Source organism: Lepidothrix coronata, unplaced genomic scaffold (genome assembly GCF_001604755.1).
Source record: "Lepidothrix coronata isolate B3197 unplaced genomic scaffold, Lepidothrix_coronata-1.0 Scaffold103, whole genome shotgun sequence".
Lineage (NCBI taxonomy): Eukaryota > Metazoa > Chordata > Aves > Passeriformes > Pipridae > Lepidothrix > Lepidothrix coronata.
This window is the reverse complement of record NW_016690283.1, coordinates 2,729,671-2,749,724: the sequence shown is the minus strand read 5'-3', so window position 1 is coordinate 2,749,724 and position 20,054 is coordinate 2,729,671. Positions and strand designations below refer to the sequence as shown.

The 20,054-nt window shown below is 40.5% G+C and overlaps 1 protein-coding gene across 6 annotated transcripts in view; it reads left to right on the top strand.

Annotated features, from left to right (window-relative positions):
* The window catches only part of SEMA5B (semaphorin 5B), a 208,555-nt gene that overhangs the window by 97,539 nt on the left and 90,962 nt on the right, over positions 1–20,054 (top strand). For all 6 annotated transcript variants that reach the window (XM_017823570.1, XM_017823571.1, XM_017823574.1 and 3 more), the window contains one exon: positions 5,480–5,525. In XM_017823570.1, coding sequence (XP_017679059.1) covers positions 5,480–5,525 — 46 coding nt within the window. The remainder of the gene's footprint in view (positions 1–5,479; positions 5,526–20,054) is intronic.

Genomic DNA, 20,054 nt, shown 5'->3' with positions numbered 1-20,054 from the left:
AGTCAAGGACTTTTCAATTTCCCATTCTCTGCCAGCAGTCAGATGCACAAGAAGCCAGAATAGAGTGTGGCCAGGATAGCTGACCAAAACTGGCCAGAGGAATATTCCATACCATAGAACATCATGCTTGAGTATATAAACTGGGAGCAGTTGGGCAGGAGCGGCTGATGACTGCTTGGGGATGGGCTTGGGGATGGGGGAATGAGCAATTATATTGTGCAACACTTGTGTTTCTTGGGCTTTATTCCTCTTTCTCTTTTTCCTGTTATTATTTTTGTTATTATTACAACAATAACAACAGCAACGATAATAATTCACTTTATTTCAATTATTAAATCATTCTTATCTCAGCCCATGGGTTTTACCTTTTTCTGGTTCTCCTCCCCATCCCACCAGAGAGGGTAGGGAGTGAGCAAGTGGCTGCATAGTACTTAGTTGCTGGCTGGGGTTAAACCACAACATTCCTTAAATGTATTTTTTTCATGATCAAACATTATTGACAGCTTCTGTTGGCTTTGTTTCCACTTGCAGAGTAATTGTCTGCCTACAAAGGGAGGGGGCTTGAGAAAGCCTACCCTGTAAAGAGGGAAGGTTGAGCTTCTCACAATGACTGTGAGGTGCAGGGAAGTAGCAACAAATGAGCAAGTGTAACATGTCTAACAAGTAACATGTGTAACAAGTAACATGTGTAACATGTCTAACAAGTGTAACATGTGATACAGACTAGCTGAGTCAAGGCAGCATATTGTTGGTTTGCATCTGTGTCCAAGCCCTGAGAGGTTCTGGTGGTGGTCAGCATGAGGGCTCTTGTAGCTCCCAATTTGCTAGCAGGGGTTGTTCTGAAGCATAGAGAGGTTATCTTACCTGCTTGGTGTGTGAGGAGTTAGGAAATGTGAACAAACCTCACTCATTTAAATAGAAAAAATAATCCGAAGGTAGGGTGGCCTTTCATTGGTACGTGATCAGTCCATTGGCTGCAGGCATGTTCCTCCTGATCTACCACAGCAGAACTGAAAAGATCACTCTCTCTTAATTAGAAGAAAGCACCTTTTAATCAGCCAGCACAGTGCTGACAGATGCAGTGCCTGAAAAGAGGCACTGAAAAAGAGGCCTGAACGAGTTACTGAAGCATGTTGCAACCCTTAAAATTTCAGAATTCTTAAGAGGAAGGGTCTCTGCTGTTATTCAAGCACTCTTCTTATATGGCTTCCCAAAGGAAAGGCTTAATTTGTCTTTTATCTCTTTTGCTCAGTGGCATCGTAGCCCAAGTGCTTTGCCTTCAATGTAAATTGATTCAAGGCCAGGCAATGTGTGAAGAAGTGCACAGGCACCATGTTACAAAGTTCACCCAGTGTGCTCTTGGCTATATGAAATAAACACTTAATAAGCAGCTTTGACTTGGGAATGTCATGGAAAGCAGATTTAAGTGGATATATTCTTCCACACCCTTTCTTGAAACACAGCTGCTCTCCTGCTGTTATGGTACGTATGCTGTGTGGTACCAGGCACTGTGAGCACTTAATCATTTTACAAGCAGCCAGATACAAATTAGGAAGCCAATTAGCAAATACTTTCGTTTATAGGATTTACACTGCAGCTTGGCTCTGTTCATATGTACATGAGCATACTGGGCCCAGTTCGAGAAAGTAGTTCAACATCTACCCATGAGTGTAAATGACACTTCAGCAGAGGTTTACACGCTGTGCTCCAGCTTTGGGGGTGAGTTATTCTCCTTCCTAACCAGGGCATAGACTACTGGACCAGGAGATCAGCTCCTGGTTGTGCTACAGATATGCTCTGTGATGTTGGCTGAATTGCTCAATCTGTGCTTTAAATTTAAATGAGAATTATGTATCTTTTTCACTCTTTTGTATATATTTAGATGGCAAATTCTTCAAGACTAGGTTGAAGGTCTTTACAACAGCTAAATTCATATATCTGAGCTGGGGAATAATATCCTTCTGCAATCAGAGGTGGCAGAGAAAGAATCTGCCCTCAGGTTGTTTAAACAGGCATCAGCTGTGAATCAGTCTCCAGAGGAACCACCATCAACTCTCTCTGTGTCTTAATGCAACAAAACCACTGTCTTGGCTGAGAGTTCATTACTGTTTAACATGGGTGTATTCAGGAGTGCGCTGATGTTCGTGAATAATAAGGTTAGTAGCAATAATAATTAGCAGTTTGAGGCATAATGCCATTTGTCCCAGAGCACACAGAGGAATGTAGTCACTTGCTCTGGAGATGGCTGAAATGCAACCAACTGGTATGAAACAAAGCTTGTGTTTAATACTATGGAGTGAAGCTGTGTGACCTTTTAGGACAGAACTTAAAAACGTTGTCCTATCCCTCCAAGTTTGTGCGCCAGCTTTTTATGCAGAAGAAGGAGGATATTAGAATAGCTGGTTGCACCAGGCAATTGCTGTTCTGGCCTAGTCCAGATGGGTTTAATTTAGGAGAGAAAGGAATCAGCCAACATTCACTTACAAGACAAAATTATAGGAAAAAAAAAGACAGAAAAAAAGATCAAGAAGGCACCTCATCCATTCATGCAGAGATCTCAGTGTTCTCATATATTTCTTAATCATACTCTTTCAGTTGCTCTAAATTATAGTTCAGCAAGGCATTAAACAGACATAACTTCAAACACAAGCAGAAGAAAAGGACACAAATGGGGCAATTCTAGGTACAATAAACCATGCCTGTCATTCAGAGACCTTACTCATTCTTGAGCTGAAATTGCTGTTAAAATGCAGTTCATAAAAATGGCACTGTCTGATTCAGCAGCTCTTTCCCTTTGGCTTTTTACTCCTGGTATAGCTTTACAGAACAAGTGTTGTTAAGAGAGCATGTTATTAATTAAGGATTAGTCAGTTCTAGCTGGGCAGGTCAACTGGAGTCAGGAGGTTTCTCTGATAGCCTGGTCTGCCTACAGGTATTTGCATTGCTGCTGATAAGATGTGAGAAGGATCAAACAAACAAAAAGAAACTGCCAGTAGCTGTTCAGACACCAGGTGAGGCAAGCTGATGAAAAATGTAGGGAAACCCTCCTTTCTGTAAGAAAGCCCCAAGGTCAGACTTGGAGAGCTAAGGTTAGAATAAAGCTTTTGGAAGATCATTGTGCTGTTCACATTAGTATGATGTTCCTGCCTGGTTTAGATCTCAGCTACATGAGTGGGTTTGTCCAGGTGCCATCCAGCAATCACTGAGAGGACAGACTGGCTTTATTGAAATGGACACTATTCCTGTCTGCATCTGTTTTGGCTGAGTGCAATGAAAATTGTGTCTCTTAGATACGTCTCTTTCATTAAAGATATTTTGGTTGAATTTGCTCTGCAGTGCTATCAAGGAAAAAAACTCTGAATATTAAAATCTATTACTTAGTCAAACTGTCCAGTTTTTGCAAGACTAGAACAAGGAACTGAAATCTGCATTATAAGACTTCCAAAATCAATGCATTTAAATAGCATGCTTAACAACAGGATAGAAACTTCAAGTCCCTAGTTATGAGAACTTTCTCCTGAGGGTGTTGTAAGATTGGAGGCCTTCTCCAGGAGTAGGCTTCTTCCATGATATCTCACGTCCTGGCAATGCATTAATATTTTGGTGAGAGTAGCCATGTGGTGTTCTAAGGGAGTTGTCAGATCTATCACTGGATGAGAATTTATTTCCATTTTGAAATTTTAGGTGTGTATGTTCTTAGTGCCTCTGGTCTGCTGAATGCACCTGCGACATCTAATACTTAGGTCTGATGCTGATGCTAAAGAGTTAATAAATTATTTGGGAGAGTATGTAGCCCTTGGAGATAGAATAGGTTTTCAGACTGTACAAAAGAACTGCTGGATCTTCACTGATAGAACTAGGAGAGAGGATGGAGATTTTGTGTGTGTGTACTTCTCTGCATACTTACAGGAGGTATAATAGTCACTGATATATTTTCTTCAGATATTCCTAATGGATGTCATTCTTCTGTGGGTAACCAGTCCCAGCATGGAATAGGATGGTGCAAATCAGAGCAAGTCAGAGCTACATCAGCTGAAGATTTGGTACCAGGAGTTTGACTTCCCAAGCTCCCCATCATCCTTGTTCCTATCCTTCTTTATTGACAGTCAGCAGCATTTGAGACTTTTTGATTTATTTATAGAACTGGAACAAAGTACACAGGCAACTCTATCATTATGACTTAGGTGATATACAAGTGATAGATAACAGAAGGAGGAAAAATTGCTCAACCCTTGTAGTGGTCATTGTGACCCAATAGAATCTCTCATATGTCAAATTTTTAATTACTTTCTTTGCTTGGGCAGAGTGTGCTGCTGAATACAGATCCTAAACAAGGCTCTTCAGAAGAGTCCTTAGGACCTTTTCATCACTATAGGAGCTTTCCACTGGTTTCTCTGACTTTACTGACCTAAGACTGGAACTTGCATTTTCACTAGGTAGGGGAATGTCTGTATACTGACACCTCTAGAACGGATGAAAGTGGATCATTAAAGATGCACTTTCTACCATTTAAATAGAGCCTCTTGAAGAAACATGGTTCAGTTCATCTTGTATGATATAAATGTGTCTTCTCTGGGATATTGTGGTGACAGGGATGTTGGAAAAGGATCACTGCTCTTTAGACCTCCTGACAGGTGGAATGCAAAAATATGAAGTTAGATGTGGCCAAAAGCCTCAAGCACAGAATCCAGTCTGTATGGCTTGATATGTCAGCTGATTCCTGGTAACCGCATTGTCTTAGCAAGCAAAAAAGTGTGATAAATCCTATTAATTAAGCCTCATCCATAGTAATTTATGCAAATGTTGTTCCCTCCTATTTGTGGTCGGATATGAACATTCAGAAGAAGGTGACAGGAGCTCAGCTGATGTGTGGTATCTCATGCTACAGTGACTTCTGTCAGGAATTCCCTCGCTTTGCCTGTGAAGAGACAATGACAGAAGGATTGGGAATATCTGCAGTCAATGCCTTGATTTCCCTGCTGATTTTCTGTGCAGAGAGATTCCGCTGAGAAGTATTTGCCCTCTTCCCTTCCATGAAGTCCTCAATGGAAATGCCCACAAGGACAGGCTTGGGGGAGCATGCTATAGGAGTCAGCTTTGCTCCAGCTGGCTTCTGTCCAATCCCAGTTTTCTCAGAATGCAGTGAAAAACATGACTGCAGCCCATGCAGACTGCAACTAAACCCTGTTGAGGGTTTGCAAACAGCCCTTAGTGATTAGGATTTCATTGTGGATCTTCATTATGGATTCTGAAATATTTAACACCAGGACCTGCTCAAACTTTATTACCAAGTTCAGTAAGATACTGATGTACAACTCAGTGAACAGGCATATAACTGGTTTTGTATTCTATGGAGAGTAGTCCAGGAAAAACTTTTGTTTGTGGATATGAATGACCAAAAACTATTACTTGCTTTAATAACTTTCCCTTCCTTCTTTGGTAGCCTAATAGTTTGTAATTTTTCTGCTTGTTCATGCAGGAACTACCTCTTCAGACTTAGTCTACACAACATTTCTCTTATTCAGGTATGTTCACTTTTTACTCTCTTGTTTTATTTGACTTGTTAATGAAAGTTCTGTAATATTTGATGTACATTTTCAGAAGTCTATATAGTGTAAATTTGCCCAAAGTGGTGGAGCAGCAAGAAGACAAAGTGAGAGCCAGATGCTTATTCCCACTCCAGCGATAATGCTGGGGGAAGGGCTCTCCTACACTTGCCCACTTGGATGGTGCTCTCTGGCTTTGATTCTTGAGTGTTTGGGTGGTAATGGGATCTGCCAAAAATATGGCATCTTAAGGAACAAAACAAGTAGTGTGACTGATACATGCTTAAACGCAACAATCAGTAGAAATCCTTGGCTTTCTTTAGAGATGCCAGCAACATGTCTTAGAAGCTTTAACTATTCTCATCCATCCTCATTTTTAGCCCTTGTTAGCCTTTGTGAACATGGATTGCTGAGGACCTGTGCTTTGCTGAATGCAGTACTAAACGCACGATCGGACTTGCAAGCATTCAAGAGGGAAAATGGGTTGAGAAATGTATGTTACCCACACCTTTACCAAGGCAAAGCAGCCGAAGTTTGAAAGGGCTTGCAAATATCCAGCAGTATTAGGACTTTCCTCTCACTGCACTGAATCTGGAATTGAAAGATGTGACAAAAATTGTTAGTGGAAACCCTGCTGCTTATCTTTAAATAAATAAATACTTATACTTTGGGATATTTACCATCTTCTATGATTGCTAGAGCACCAAAGATGTATTCAGCATTTCTCAGAGAGTCTGAGATGCCTTACTCCTGTACCTGACCATGCAAAGAAGGCATTAGAGTAGTACTGCCAGCCATTCTGATGTGCACAAGCCTTTTGCTGTTAGTAAGAGTTACAAGGATAGATGGAGAGAAGAAAAGATGTTTAATGGTTGTAAAGTGCATTGAATCTTCCTTTAAAAGGAAAACAAAGTCCAGAGTTACCAATGACAACAATAAAGAATTAGAGAAGCTGATACTCCCATTTGGCAGTAGTTTCCCTTTGCAGAGCCATATTAGCATGGCTGGAAAGTTTCCAACAAGCACATAGGAGAGGGAAGTTTCTGTAGTTATGAGAGGTGTAATACCTTCTGCAGTGCCTGTTATCGCACTGCCTGACCCAGCCTCTTGTGCTTTGTCAGATGAAGGATCCCCTTCTATGAAACCCAATTGTGAATCTCCCTAATACATTTCCGAAGTCAGGCTTGGCTCGGGCCCTTTTCAGTGCAGTGATTTTCCTTTTCTACACTGCAAAACATGGGAAGTCTCCTTCTATGGCACTGGAGGTTGCTGTGAGATCTCCGGTTAACATAATGAGCTTAGTTTGCTCCTGCTTTCTGGGTGTATCCGGTCACTTTGCCAAGACTTTTTGCATGACAAAGAGAGCATGGAATTATGTTGACACACGTGTTGGGAATGATGGAAGCAATTGTTTCCCGACCTAATGGTTGCCTAAGTAGCTGCTTGCCTTGTCTCCATAAAGCACATGATGCAGCTTAGAGGCACCCGCTCCCACCTTCCCTTCGCTGTGCATCATTTTAAAGATCAGATCAGAAAGGAAGACAAGAAACACAAAGAGCTTGCATTTAGTTCTACAGAGGTGCAGTTTAAGAAATAATCACAATGTTAATTTGCATTATTTTATATCTTCTCTTTGCTTTTAAGTAAAATACAGTGTGGATCTTGTCAGGCCTGATTTGGGCAAGTTTTTTATCTTGAGATTGTGTTCTGATTTATTTCTGCTCATGGGATTTTATGCTGCCAGTGGTGCTAAATCTGCTTCACGGTGCAGGTTTGTGCTGACAGATGTCTGCTCCCTTGCATTTGTACTTCCATGAGGTGGGGGCAGAAACATGAGGAACACAGCCTAGGAGACAGCAGAATATGCTGTTTGTGGGACAAAGCCTGGCAGCGCATAGAATGTACCTCTCTAGGCAGGGTTTGGTGAACTTTAAAGCTGTTTTTTCCTGGATGTTCTTGTGCAATCAGTTGTATCCCTAAGCTGCACTGTACCTGTGGGGAAATGGGAAGGGCACATTTCAGCCCCACAGTTGTCACAGAAAGGAGGAGGGGCCAGGGTGTTCCTGAGAAGGAGATTACTCTGAAGGTCTTTTCAGTGCGGGTGGCAGCAGCATCTCAGAGGAGCAATATCCCTGTGCCACTGCTCGTTAGCACGGCGAATTCAGTGCTTCAGTCTCTCATTCTCCAACGGGTAGATTTACTAGCTCACTCTACCTAATGCATGTTTTCCTTGACAGTTATCTGTTCTTTAACCAGAAAATGAATATTTTCTGCCATTGAGCAGACCATAATGTTTTTCCTCACAGCATGACTCTATTCATTGCTTTCCAATGGGAATATATTATTATTTTTTGGATTATAATCCCCTTTATGAATATTGCATATCACAAACCCAGTGCTAACCATGTCATTACTCCCTGGTTTTAGAAAGGTTTTCAGCTCCAACACTTTAAAAGACTGTGCTCTTTCCTTATACCTGTTGAATGATAGTGGTGACCTTTCATTTAAGCCCGATACAGAATCAATTAAAATGAGCAGAAGTTTTCTATCAACTTCAAGGATCATTTTATGAAACAGTCACTCTTGAAAACACATTTTTGATATCTTCAGTTTCAGAAGCTAAAATTACTGTATTAATTCTGAATCTGTGTTGGACTGCCATTAATATAAACTAAATTTTGTAATCTCCACAGCATAAGAAGACTGGAGCATCATGTAGCCAAGCCATATAGTTTGGATAGGAAGGTATTGTCTTGGAATTGCAGAAAACTAAAAGACAAAATGTATTGCATGGGCAAGTTACTGATTAAGAGTTGTGTAAAAAAGATATCATTACCCTATAGAAGAATTTTGATTTCAGGGGACTGAAGGAAGAAAGGTTGATTTTAGGATGTGTCAGCTCTTGGGTCATATTATAAAGGAGTTGGTTTTTTTCCTTTCTTAGCTCTCATCTGCTCTACCATATGCTGATGTTTCCTCCTCGGTTAGAATGTTCTGTTGGTTCTGCTGAGGTTGTTTCTCCAAGACTGTAGTGCTGAGTAGTACATGAGAACTACTGAGTGGAGCACAGCAGAAACTGAAGCAGAACAAGGTCATTTCCTGCTCCACAGAACCAAATGTCCCAACTTCTCAGAGATTTTTCTCCTTCCTCTTTTTCTTTCTGAAATGTGTTTCAGAAATTCCATTTGGAACCTGAGAAACTTTTCACCAAATGAGTTTTAGTTGGATGAGAAACTTTGGTGGTGGTTAATTTTTTTGTGAAAAACATTTTTGGCTGAATTTCAGTATCCATAAGGAAATTGAGGCCAAGGTATTTTTGGGATCCCTTATGATTTTGCCTACCTCTTTTTCTTGAGGCACCTTGTTAAAGAATTACTGAAAATCAGCATCTTGAGGTGAGGTATCCAAAAGCACCTGTTAATATTGGAAGCTTAGACATGTAGTATTCAAATTCTTGGAGCTGTCAAGAGGCATAGTTTTAAAATGGATACTGTTCCCTAAATCTTTAGCGTCTCTTTTAAACTAAATCTCTGCAACATGTTTCATGTCCATCTTTAAATTGTCCTCTTACATGCATTGTAAACTCTCAGTATGCGGCATTTTATAGAATGCATTTTTTAAATTATGTGCACTTGGAGCACATGCTGTTTAATTTATGCGTCGGTCTGCGACAGGGTTAGCTGCTAATCTGCAGCTTTCATGGTGAGGCCATAGAAAAGTCAGTTTTATACTGGAGTTGATAATTAATAGAGTAGGTGGAAGGGTCATTTTAAAAACAGAAGCCTTTGAGCAAATTTTTAAAAATGCACAAGGCTGATTAGGACCTCTAATCAAGGAATGCTGTTCTCTGGTGTGTGTTAAAAGCAGGCTACTTGCTGGCATTTCATAAATCCCAGTGCAGTGCCTACCCCCTGTTCACCCTGATTTTACCTGGATCTTAGAGTTCTCAGTTGAACTGAGTAAAAAATTACTTTTTCAACCTTTTTGAGTTGCCAAGATTTCCAACCTTTTTTGCACTGAGATGAAAACAAGACTTTTTTAAAAATCTGAAAGAGAAGGAGATAGACGTGGTTACTTTGAATGCAAATACTCTGGGTCAAGTTATTTTCTGAAGCATCAAAGGAGAGCATTTGAATGTGCATTTCTATCATCTCAAACAACTGACCTGGTTTATTTGGGGCATCCCCTTCCCTTTTCCCTTTCCCTTTCCCTTTCCCTTTCCCTTTCCCTTTCCCTTTCCCTTTCCCTTTCCCTTTCCCTTTCCCTTTCCTCTGGATCTAAGAAGTCCTTCTGGACTGTCATCTGATAAGTTTAATAGAAACTGTTATAATTTCTAAAGATGTTTTGGTTTCAATTAATTTTTTATTGGAAGATCTCATATTAAAAAGTTTCTAACCAGCCCTGTGAAGTTTGTGTGCTGATATGTTATATCAGGTTAGTAGTATTTAAGCATTTAAAATACTTCAAGAATCTATACTGTATTTTAACAGACTATGAAAGAATAAATGACTACACCTATTGCAAAACTATTTGAAAGACACAAGTTATTTCTTCTGCTAAGAAAGACAAAAAAATTGAGATTAAACTATGTTTTAATTGACAATTTAATATTTTTTTCCCTGAAGAAAAATTGAAGAGAGGATTAAGTTCAGAGAGAGAGTGTGTTAGTTCTCGGGTAGTCATAAACACGAGTTTGGAAGGATTCCCTTTGGAGTTACACACTGTCCAGTACCACCTGGGTCTACAATTACCCCATTTGCAAAACATGAAAATGGTACAAAAAATGCAACTTTATTTCCTTCTGAAATTCGGCTCCACATTTCTAAATAAGATCCCCTGTGTTCGCATGGGCACTTTGGAGAGTGTTACCCAGTCACTGGGGCAAAACTTGATGAACTTCTCAGTACCACTGAGGCATAACAATTAAACCCAAGCTTAAAGTTCTCCATTTGCTGAGGCAGTATCCGCTCTTAAGGCTTGATCTGAAGCTTACAGAAATCAGTTTCTTTCTGCTGATATTGTGGGGCTTTGGAATGAGCATTTTGAAATAGAGACAAAACATTTCCATAGGGTCCCGTAGCAGATGAACTGCAGCCTCCTATCCACTGCATTTCTGGTAAGGATGGTTTTACCCCGGATTTTCTTCCCTCAGTGTAAGAAGCAGCAACATTCTTGCTACAGAGATGAAGCTCTTAGACTGCACAGCTGCTCCTGAAGACACACTTCCCTCCCTGCTACTCCCTGAAGGGATTTTTAACTCTGTGGCCTAATCACTAGTAAATCAACAGTATGTATCAACAAAGTGTGGTTAATAAAACTTGTCTATCAGTCCTGAATATGTCACATAGCAACAAATGGAACAGGTTTTGTCTTTTGCACTTTGAATCAAACTGAGCATTAAATGCATTATTTTCTACTTATTTAGGGCTCAGTAGTGCCACACTTATACGTGCTGATGAGAAACATGCTCTGCAAGTGTATGGAAGTGTGAGGAGAGATGGCAGAGTTTACCTCAGTTTTTCACTGTATATTTGAATAAAATATGAGAAATAAACCCAATAGAGAGCAGTGAGTAATATAGATTACATCACAAATTGTCACTCAAGTAATCTCTCCTGGTGAAAATATTTTACTGAGAAATGTTAAGGATTCTCAATATGAAGCCCTGGCACTCATCAGAAAACTTGCAAATATTAGATAAATCTTACATCCCCAAGAGTTGCTGGATAGGCACCAGATGGGGCTTGGAGGGCCAAATTTGTAATGCTGGCTCTGCCCACAGATGCCTGAGGTAAAGTTAATCTGCCCGTTTTGTCTGCATGTGAAATAGGGATATAGCACTCCTTTGTAAAATGCTGTGGGTTTTGCCAATAAAAAGAAGGTAAAAGTATTGTATTTCAGATTTACTTGCAGAAACCTCCTTGAGCCAGAACCGTTTCTATTTTTCAAAATATCCTTTCAGACATCATGAGGAAATTAGGCATTGATATGCAGCATGAGCCCGGGGTGCTCAGAAGCTGGCCCAACTTTGCTGAAGATATTTATTTCTTCAATCTAGTTGGAGTGTCAAGATTATCATCCAATTTAAAATCCAGTTTGGGAAGTAATTTTGGGAAAGAGTGAGAATATTTTGCCTGTCTTTATGTACCACTGAGCTGCCTGACAGGAACTCTATTTTGAAACGTTCAGGAATAAGCTTGACTTTCCAGAAGCCGTTTTCTTCTAAGCAGTTTATTATTTGTTTCTTGCAGATTCCCAGATACATATTTGAATTATATGGCACATATTTCTAGATACAACGTTTATTTCTTTATTTTTAGGCCAATGCAGTTCCCTTATTTAAAAAAATAATCAAAACCTCTACTAGAGCAGATGCAGTCTTTAATATGTGGCTCACAGCTGAGTTTAGATTGTCACATATTTTATCAGTATGAAACATTTTTTATTAACAGATTAACATATAAATCTATTCATAAATCACCTTCCAAAGCTGCATCTAAAACCTCTTACTCTCAGGCTAGAAGTTTAAAGCTATTTCATAGTAAAGGTTATATTGGCTGAACAAACTTTCTGGTAAATTCAGCTTTTTATTCCTATGGTTTCAGGTTCCCAAATGAAATTTACTCCCTGAATACACCCTTTCTTAAAAATGACTGGTCAGGAGCTAGATTGAGGCTTTCAGGTATAGGTCTCCTTTCCAAAGATTTATCTAAGACAGAAATTTCTACCTGGAGTGGGAGATGAGGGATGAAAACAAGCCCTCTCAGACTGGAGGTGACCACGTCTGAAGGCCACACTTCATCCTTCAAGGACACACTTCTCCAGCTCCTCACTGCTGTGAACTGTACTCTTTAACAGGCTCCAGTGTCTGCTGTTGGGAACCAGCCTTGTGCTGATGTTAGTCATCAGCTGAAATTCAGAGAGCCAAGAAAGCAAATCTCTCCTCATACTCCATAGCGTTGAGTGATTTCTGAACACAACATTCCCCCTGTCTGGGAGAACCAAACTGAGGAGTCCGTTTATAGCCAGCAAAGCTTTTAAGCCCAGGTTTAGCTTTAAATAAATGCCAGTTTTCCTTTGAGAATTCTCCGAGTTAAGAACATGCTGCATGCTCTAGTGAGTGAGAATATGTTTCAATATGTGCATTCATAGGTCTCCTAAACTGGGTCAGAGTCCACTGCCTAGTTATGACCAATGTAATTGCCCTCTAAAGTGAATATTCAGGCATGGTAGAGGAAGTTCTTTTATATATATATATATATATATATATATATATTTACATATTATTTTTTATATATGTACCCACACACAGGAGGGTCATATACATAGGGTATAGCATGTAGAGGAGGTTCAGGAGCTATGCTTAAGCAGGGCAGCCTTCTTGGAGTCAGTGAAGGCCACAGATCTGATTTGCATCCAGAGAACTGCCCTGTTACACTAACACAGTAAAGTGAGGTTTGCATGATGAATCTCAGCTGTGGATTGCCAGCCTGCCTTTCTGGGTAATTTGTTAGTTGTCATTCCCTCCTTCCCTGCCTCACCTCACCTACAAGCCAGAATTACTACAGGGGTTTTGGTCTTTGTCAGCAAACATTATGAGCAGGATTTAGAAACTGAGAATTTAATTAGCTGCTGAAGTCACTTACTGATAACAGTAGCATATTGGACTCCTTATTTGATAAAATCCTGTCAGGTATTTTATGTGTAGGGAATGAAGACTAATGCTCTTATGTCTTGCAACTTACAGTCGGGACCATTAGATGTCCTTTAGAAAGAGGAGGGGAAAAAATGAAAATTAAAAAAAATAAATTCCTTGGACTTCTCATTTCCTGTCACCAGTGTTGCTTCAGTATCTTTGCAAAATGTATTTTTGTTTGCCTGTTTAGCCCTTTTTCTCTGTGGGCTGCTTCCCACTCCACCAGCTTCAGGAGGCTCTGGGGGATCTGCATGTGCTTATGCCCTGGCTGTCCCCTGCCCTGACACACACATTCATCCGTGGCTGCTGTCAACAAATCCAGCCCTGCAGATGTTCCTGAGAGGCAAATCAGCCTCTTGTTGTAGACAACACCTTACCTAAACTGACATTTATATAAACTGAGATTTATATAAAAATATGCTGCTTTTTATTATTATTACTTTAGGGATGTGGGATATTTTTAGACATTGGCGTGGTTTATTCTCTAGCTTTAAGTGCTGGCTTATCGCATGGCACAGAAAGCATTTCCTAATTGCTCCTATCCCAATTAGGGCTCTCTGATATGATCATTACTGAAGCCTCCAACACAGCAAGGGTTTAATGCAGCACCTTCAGTAAGAGCAGTTGATGTGGGAGCAGCAACTTACTGAGTTTCACACACTGAGTGCAGGGTTCACGCAGCCAGCTCCTGCTCTCCTGGGGAGGAGGTGATACCTCCCACAGTCTTCCCTGTTCAGCAAGCCCAGGTTTGTGCTGGTGGTGAGCTGCTGTTGGATCCTGGGCAGAGGTCCTGGCATCCTGCTGAGCTGGCATTAAGGTTTGCTGCTGTCCAGGGCTGTGTGCTCAGGGAAACGCTTTTCCTGCCTGGGACACCGTGCCCTGACCCATCCCTGGTGTGGGAGCTGAGCTGTACATGTTGGAAGTCAGAAGTAAGAGGAGTCCTTGAAAACACAAAGGAGCACACTGGGCCTCTTACAAGATGAACAATGGAGTACGTGGGCCAATTACTGCAAAGAAGCAGCAATTTGGTGCTTTTTTTAAGACTGAGATTACAGAGAAATATCTACATTTTATTCTCTAAGCAGAGCTTAAGAGAGATCCAAATTGTACACATCCATTGTACTGGCTCTCTGCACAGGATTAAGTTTGACCCTGATAGCATCCAGTCATTTATAATGAGAGCATTAAAAAAATCACCATGTATTGATTTGCATCTCTCTAAAAGGGCCCACAAATGACCTCATGTTTCCTCTAGAACAAACTGTTGAGTTCTTAGGGAAAAAGAAAAACAATATTTTATAGTAAACACATTTCATGTCACTGTGTGCATTTTTTCCCCTAGATAAATAATTCTACTTTTCTCTGTTAGTAGCAGTTCAGCTGATGTGTGTTTTACAGCTTCTTTTAAACGCAGCAGTTCTGAATGACTAATACAAGGGGATTATTGGATCTACAGAGCAGAGTCACAGACATGGCCTGTACAGCTGTTACCAGAGACCCAGAGCTGGGAAGCTGAGATGGGAACAGTTTGCTCATCACTCCCACAGGACACTCATCCTGTCTCAACATGGCAGGTGGAGCTGAATCCTTTGAAAGCCTCAAAGAGCTTTGGCCTCCAAGGTTTCACCTGCCTTCACCAGGCTGAGCTCAAGGAAAGCACAACCCACATGCTAAGATGAGTAAACAGGCACAACCTTGACTATGCCTATGGCATCTCCAGCCACTGTGACTGGAGAAGGATGGGAAGTTTCCAGGCTCAAAAAACCTTTCTTCAGGGCTGGAGGAGGAGGAGCAACAAACCTCCAGCTAAACAAGATCAGGCAGTAGCTGCTGTGGATTGCCTGCTAATGGGTGGGTAGTGGAAAAGGAAAGTTGGGTTGTACCACTGGAGGAGCATGGCATGACGGAATGTGGCTGTGATGCATAACTGAGTTGCTGGGTGCCACTGCAGCTTGAGCAGTTAAAGGAACAATGATCTGAAGTTAATTCTAATGTCACTGAAATGCTTCTTTCATCTAGAAATTACACCATGGTTATAGCTATCCAGTGCTACCAGTAACATGATCAAGTAGAGACTAAGGTATTCTGATACTGTGGAGACCAAGTGTGAGGAGTTAGGGGAAGGAAATATGCAGAAAAGGCACATATTTTTCTCCATTTGCTATAAGGAGAATTTGGAGAGCGTGGACTGGCTGCCTCACTTGTAGACAGCTGTGAAGAGGTAAGGTTTTTCCAGCCATCTCCAGTCTGAGCTTTCTTTTCCCACATGTGAAGCTGAGATAATGAATGACATTTTGTCCTTTTGAAGTGCTTTGAAATATGTGGCTTTCTATTTAAGACCTAAGTGTTGTACGTGATGATATGCACTTGTAAATATAGGAAATTTGTCTTAATTGTGAGCCCACAAAATTGTTATATTCTTATCCATACTAATTATAAAGTTAAGCAGTTGTTACCTTCACCTCTGCTTTCTAGGTAAGCAATTAGGCAATTTCAGCATGTCCATGTGTTTAAAATGGACCCATTTTTCACTACTTGTTTACTAAACATTTTGAATTAAAACCTTTGAATGTAAAAATAGAATAGTTGGGGTCCCCTAGGGGAAAAATGAAACATGAATGTATCCCTTCAGATAAAAATACTTAGAATGTGACTAAATCTATGAATTTATTTTAAAAAGAGAACAGCTTGGAAGGAATTTGGGGGAGAGTTAATAAATATGTTTTCGTCAGAAACACTTTTGTATCAGGAATGTGGACCAAATTCCATACATTATTTTAATTATTAATTATTCACTTCAAACAGGAGACATAGCATGGTTTTGAGGTTTTAGAAATAGAGTGTTTTAATTCCTTTTAAGTAAGGAAAAAGGAATGACAGGGCTGTAGCTATTTGAATAGGCTGCAAGGTGTTTCAGAAAGAAATTATTTAAGCTTTATTAAGAATGAGGAAAAAAGTTCTTCAGTTAGCCTGGAAGTATTAAGAGACATACTGCAATTGCATAAGAGGGGATTTTGATGCATGGGGCAGAAAGGAATGATCAATGGTTCATAAATATAATAGTGGTAAACAAAGTGACAGGAGAAAAAATGTATGTAGCTAATATAATTGTTACAAATTTAGTAGCTTTTGCTGTGAGATCAGTTATTGGGGATTTAAGAGCAAGGCAAAAAAAAGAAAAAGGTATTTTTTTAATGGAAGATAAATGTGAAAGCTTTGAAAACCACCAAAAAGGAGTTAGACAGAAGAAGCACAAAGAAGTATGCTGCATTAATCCTGTTGTAGAATCATTTTGTATTCCCTCATCTTAATTATAAGGCATATTCTCAAAACTCATTTATGGAATCTTTGACCTTGATAGAGGTCAAAAGCAAATGTGCTGGAGGGGAGGTGAGAGAAGAGCCAGGTGGAAGGGGGAATGTAAGGGCAGGACTCAAACTGAGGGAAATTGGAAAATAAATCCTGGGTTGGCAGGAGAGTGCAGACTGGAGAACAGAACAAAGGAGCAGGGAGGAAGGAATAAAAGACACTGCATCAGAGCCATCTTTGCAGGAGAAGGAGAAAATAAATTTCTTGTTGAGATGAAGCTTGGCAGAGCTTACTACAGCATCAGGTGCTGACGTCTGGTGTTGGAAGAGAGGAGGCAGAAGCAAGGCAAACTGTGACAGACCAAGCAGGGAGTCTGAAGGCATCTGTTTCCCAGCCTTAGGAGAAAGATGAGTGGATTGATGGGGCTCACAGTGGTCAGATTCTGGCCACTGACAGCGGCAGCAGGCGGGGACTTGTCGACCTGGGCTGGGCAGCAAGGGGACAGTAGGGGTCAGAAACACTCGAACCTTTGGTGGTGGGACTGGAGTGGCAGAGAGCCATCTTCCCTAACATTGCAGTCCAGTTTTGATTTCAATTGATTTAAATTGTTGTGCCCTTCCATTGTGCAGCAATAAACATGAGACTTGAGAAATATCTTTTGGATTCTTGATAAATCAACCCCATTGCTTTTTCTCCCCAAACTGACTCCTTATTCTTCTCTGAGACAAGTATTTGATTTACATCGATCAAGTGCTGAACTCAACCACTGTATGTATTGCTGGGGATATGATAGTACTTGAATTATGAAGCTTTTGATGTAAAAAAAAAATGGAAAGATTCAGGTCCCTTTTGGCTTGTCATTTCCCCACTGACCATTGAAAAGTATTGCTGCATCTGTAGCTGACTCTGGCCTGCTCAGAGCCTTCTAGTGTATTTAGGACTGGATGAATGTTGGCTTCACACTTAATTGGAAATGCTGGGGAGAGGAGTTGGAGGCAGCATACAGGGAATTCAACACTGTTGGTTCTTCACTTTCTCTGTATTTAAGTGTTCCTTGCTGATGGAGCACAGATGGTCTTAGATTAAGGAAAATACATGCCAGAATTGCAGGCTAGGCTCAGACTGGGGAGTTAAGCTTGACATGAAATAAGCAGAAGGCTGTAATTAGCTTATCAAGAGCGTTAGACACCTGGTGGAGGAAAGCAGAGATGTAATGTACAATGTAGCTGTAGAACAATAAAAAATACTCAAGTCTCTTATGAAACATGGAGGACCTTTCATTTCTGGCTTTCTCTTCCAGCCCAGCCTGGTAACTTCGGAAAGGTCCTACCCATTCTTGGTTATTAGCGATTTATCAAAAATGGCATTTTCTGACACTTTATGCTGCTGAACACCAAACCCCATAGAAACCAGAGAGTCTAAAGGTCACAATCTGTGTGTATTGCCAAAAACCTTCCTGGGAAGCTTACACCACGCTTGCCTGTGCACCATGTGTACTCCCTGACTGCAAGTATCAGTCATCTCATTGCTCCCTCTTGTTCCTTCTGCCTGTTTTTTACAGCCACACGTTGTGTTTCACCTCAACCTGAGGATTTAGGCTCACTGGGGCAGAATTGCCATTTAATTTTAAACAGAAGTGCCTATCAGAATGCAGCTGACTAGTCCATGTGCCTCATGTGCTTCTGCAGTACATGTCAAAATCATAGTAGGAACAGGATCTGGATCTTTTTTCCTAGGTGTGCTAAACAAATGGAAATTCAGACATAAATCTGCTGAACTGAATAGGGAAAGTACAAAGACTCCTTCTTAGCTGAGGGTTTAGAATTTTTTGCTCATATTATTGAAGCTCAAAAGCTATTATTTTATGTTGGGGAAGAGCAAGAGGGAGAGTCTGGTTTCACTTAAGTTCCCATGGTACAAGCAGGCTCAGGCAGGATCTCTGTTTTCAGCCTGTCTTGCAAAACTTTCCCAATCTCTCTGGCTTGCACAAAACTGGCCTTGGCTCATTAAAGTAATCTCAAAGCTTTCGTTTGGTCTCAATAATGCAGCTTTCACTTAATTAAAGATTTCCAGTGCCTTTTTTTTCCTTTTGGTTGTACTATACCAAGCTTAAGTGCACAACCAGAAAAGAATGTTGATAGGATAAATTAAATCACACGCACATTTATTTGTTTAATTGTGCACTTCACCCTTTTTTTTTTTCCAAGCCAAAACAGGACTCAAACCATGTTCAACCTCTTACACAATTTTAATGAGAATATATTGCAGTGTTTGTCATCTGAAAGAGCATTAGCACCCCCAGTGCAATAGATGTGATTTCCCTAAAGAAAAACAGAAGGCGCAGAACAGTGAAAATGTCATCTTAGTTCTCTATTAGTCTCTCTAATACTGCAGGATGTGCTGATTTTGATTCCTGAATCTCAGCCTAATTGTTGGGAGAATCAGATCCAAATTGGACAGTTCCTCAAACTTATTTTAGCTCCTTCTCAAAGCAAACAAATAAACGCTGAACAAGTATATTCAATGATGTAACCTGGAGAGGACTAAAGAATGCAAGACTTCCTCACTTTAGAAAGCTGATAATACACAGAGGTTTCATGTGTGTTTCACTGATTATGTTTTCAGTTTGAAGCATATATGGAAAGATTGCTTTTCATAGCTGAACCCTTAATGTGGGTGCACAGAAACGCACTGAGTTGACTGTAGGATTTCTCCAGAAGCAGAGGGGGAGGGAATGCAAAATGTATGTTGGAGATCCCTTAACATCTCTCCATAGCAGTGAGCTTCAAAGAGGCACAATGGCGAGGAAACCCAGAGCAGAAAAATGAAGGAGAACAAAATTGCCTTGCTTGATGCAGAAATACAAAGGAGACTATAGCCATGGTAAATTGATTTTGTACTGAATATGGGCTGGTCCGTTGGAAGGGGTTTTGAACCTCCTACTCCAGAAATCATTGTGCAAAACAGTAAGAGGAGGCTGCTTAGAAGTCTTGTCACATCCATCAGCAGAGGCCACAAAGAGGAAGGAGGGATTTAGTTCTGAATGGCGACTCTGCCAAAGAACATAAAGGCATAGAGATGGACATCTTTTGGTGGTAAAGGAGCCTTGAAGGAAGAATTGCCTCCACTATATCAAGGGAAACCATTGCTGTGACTCCGTTCGTTGGCTCACTTCTTAGAAATAGCTTGTTGTACCTTGTTTGTAGCAACTGAAGAAAAGGAACTCCACAACAAAACCTATTCTTTACAGAATAAACAGTGCTGGTGGTGTGAGAAATAGTGCTATGTGGTGCCCACCTGGCCAGTGACAACTGCACGTGTGTGCACATCAGCGGTACTTACATTCCCAACCTGTTTTTGACCGCAGTGAAATTTTTCTGTCATCATTTTCCCCTCAGTATATTTTTAACCTCTTTATTTAGTTATTTTATTGATTTAACATATAATCTTATGTCTCTGTAATCTCCAGTACATTTTGTAAATGTTTGTTGTCATAAGCTATA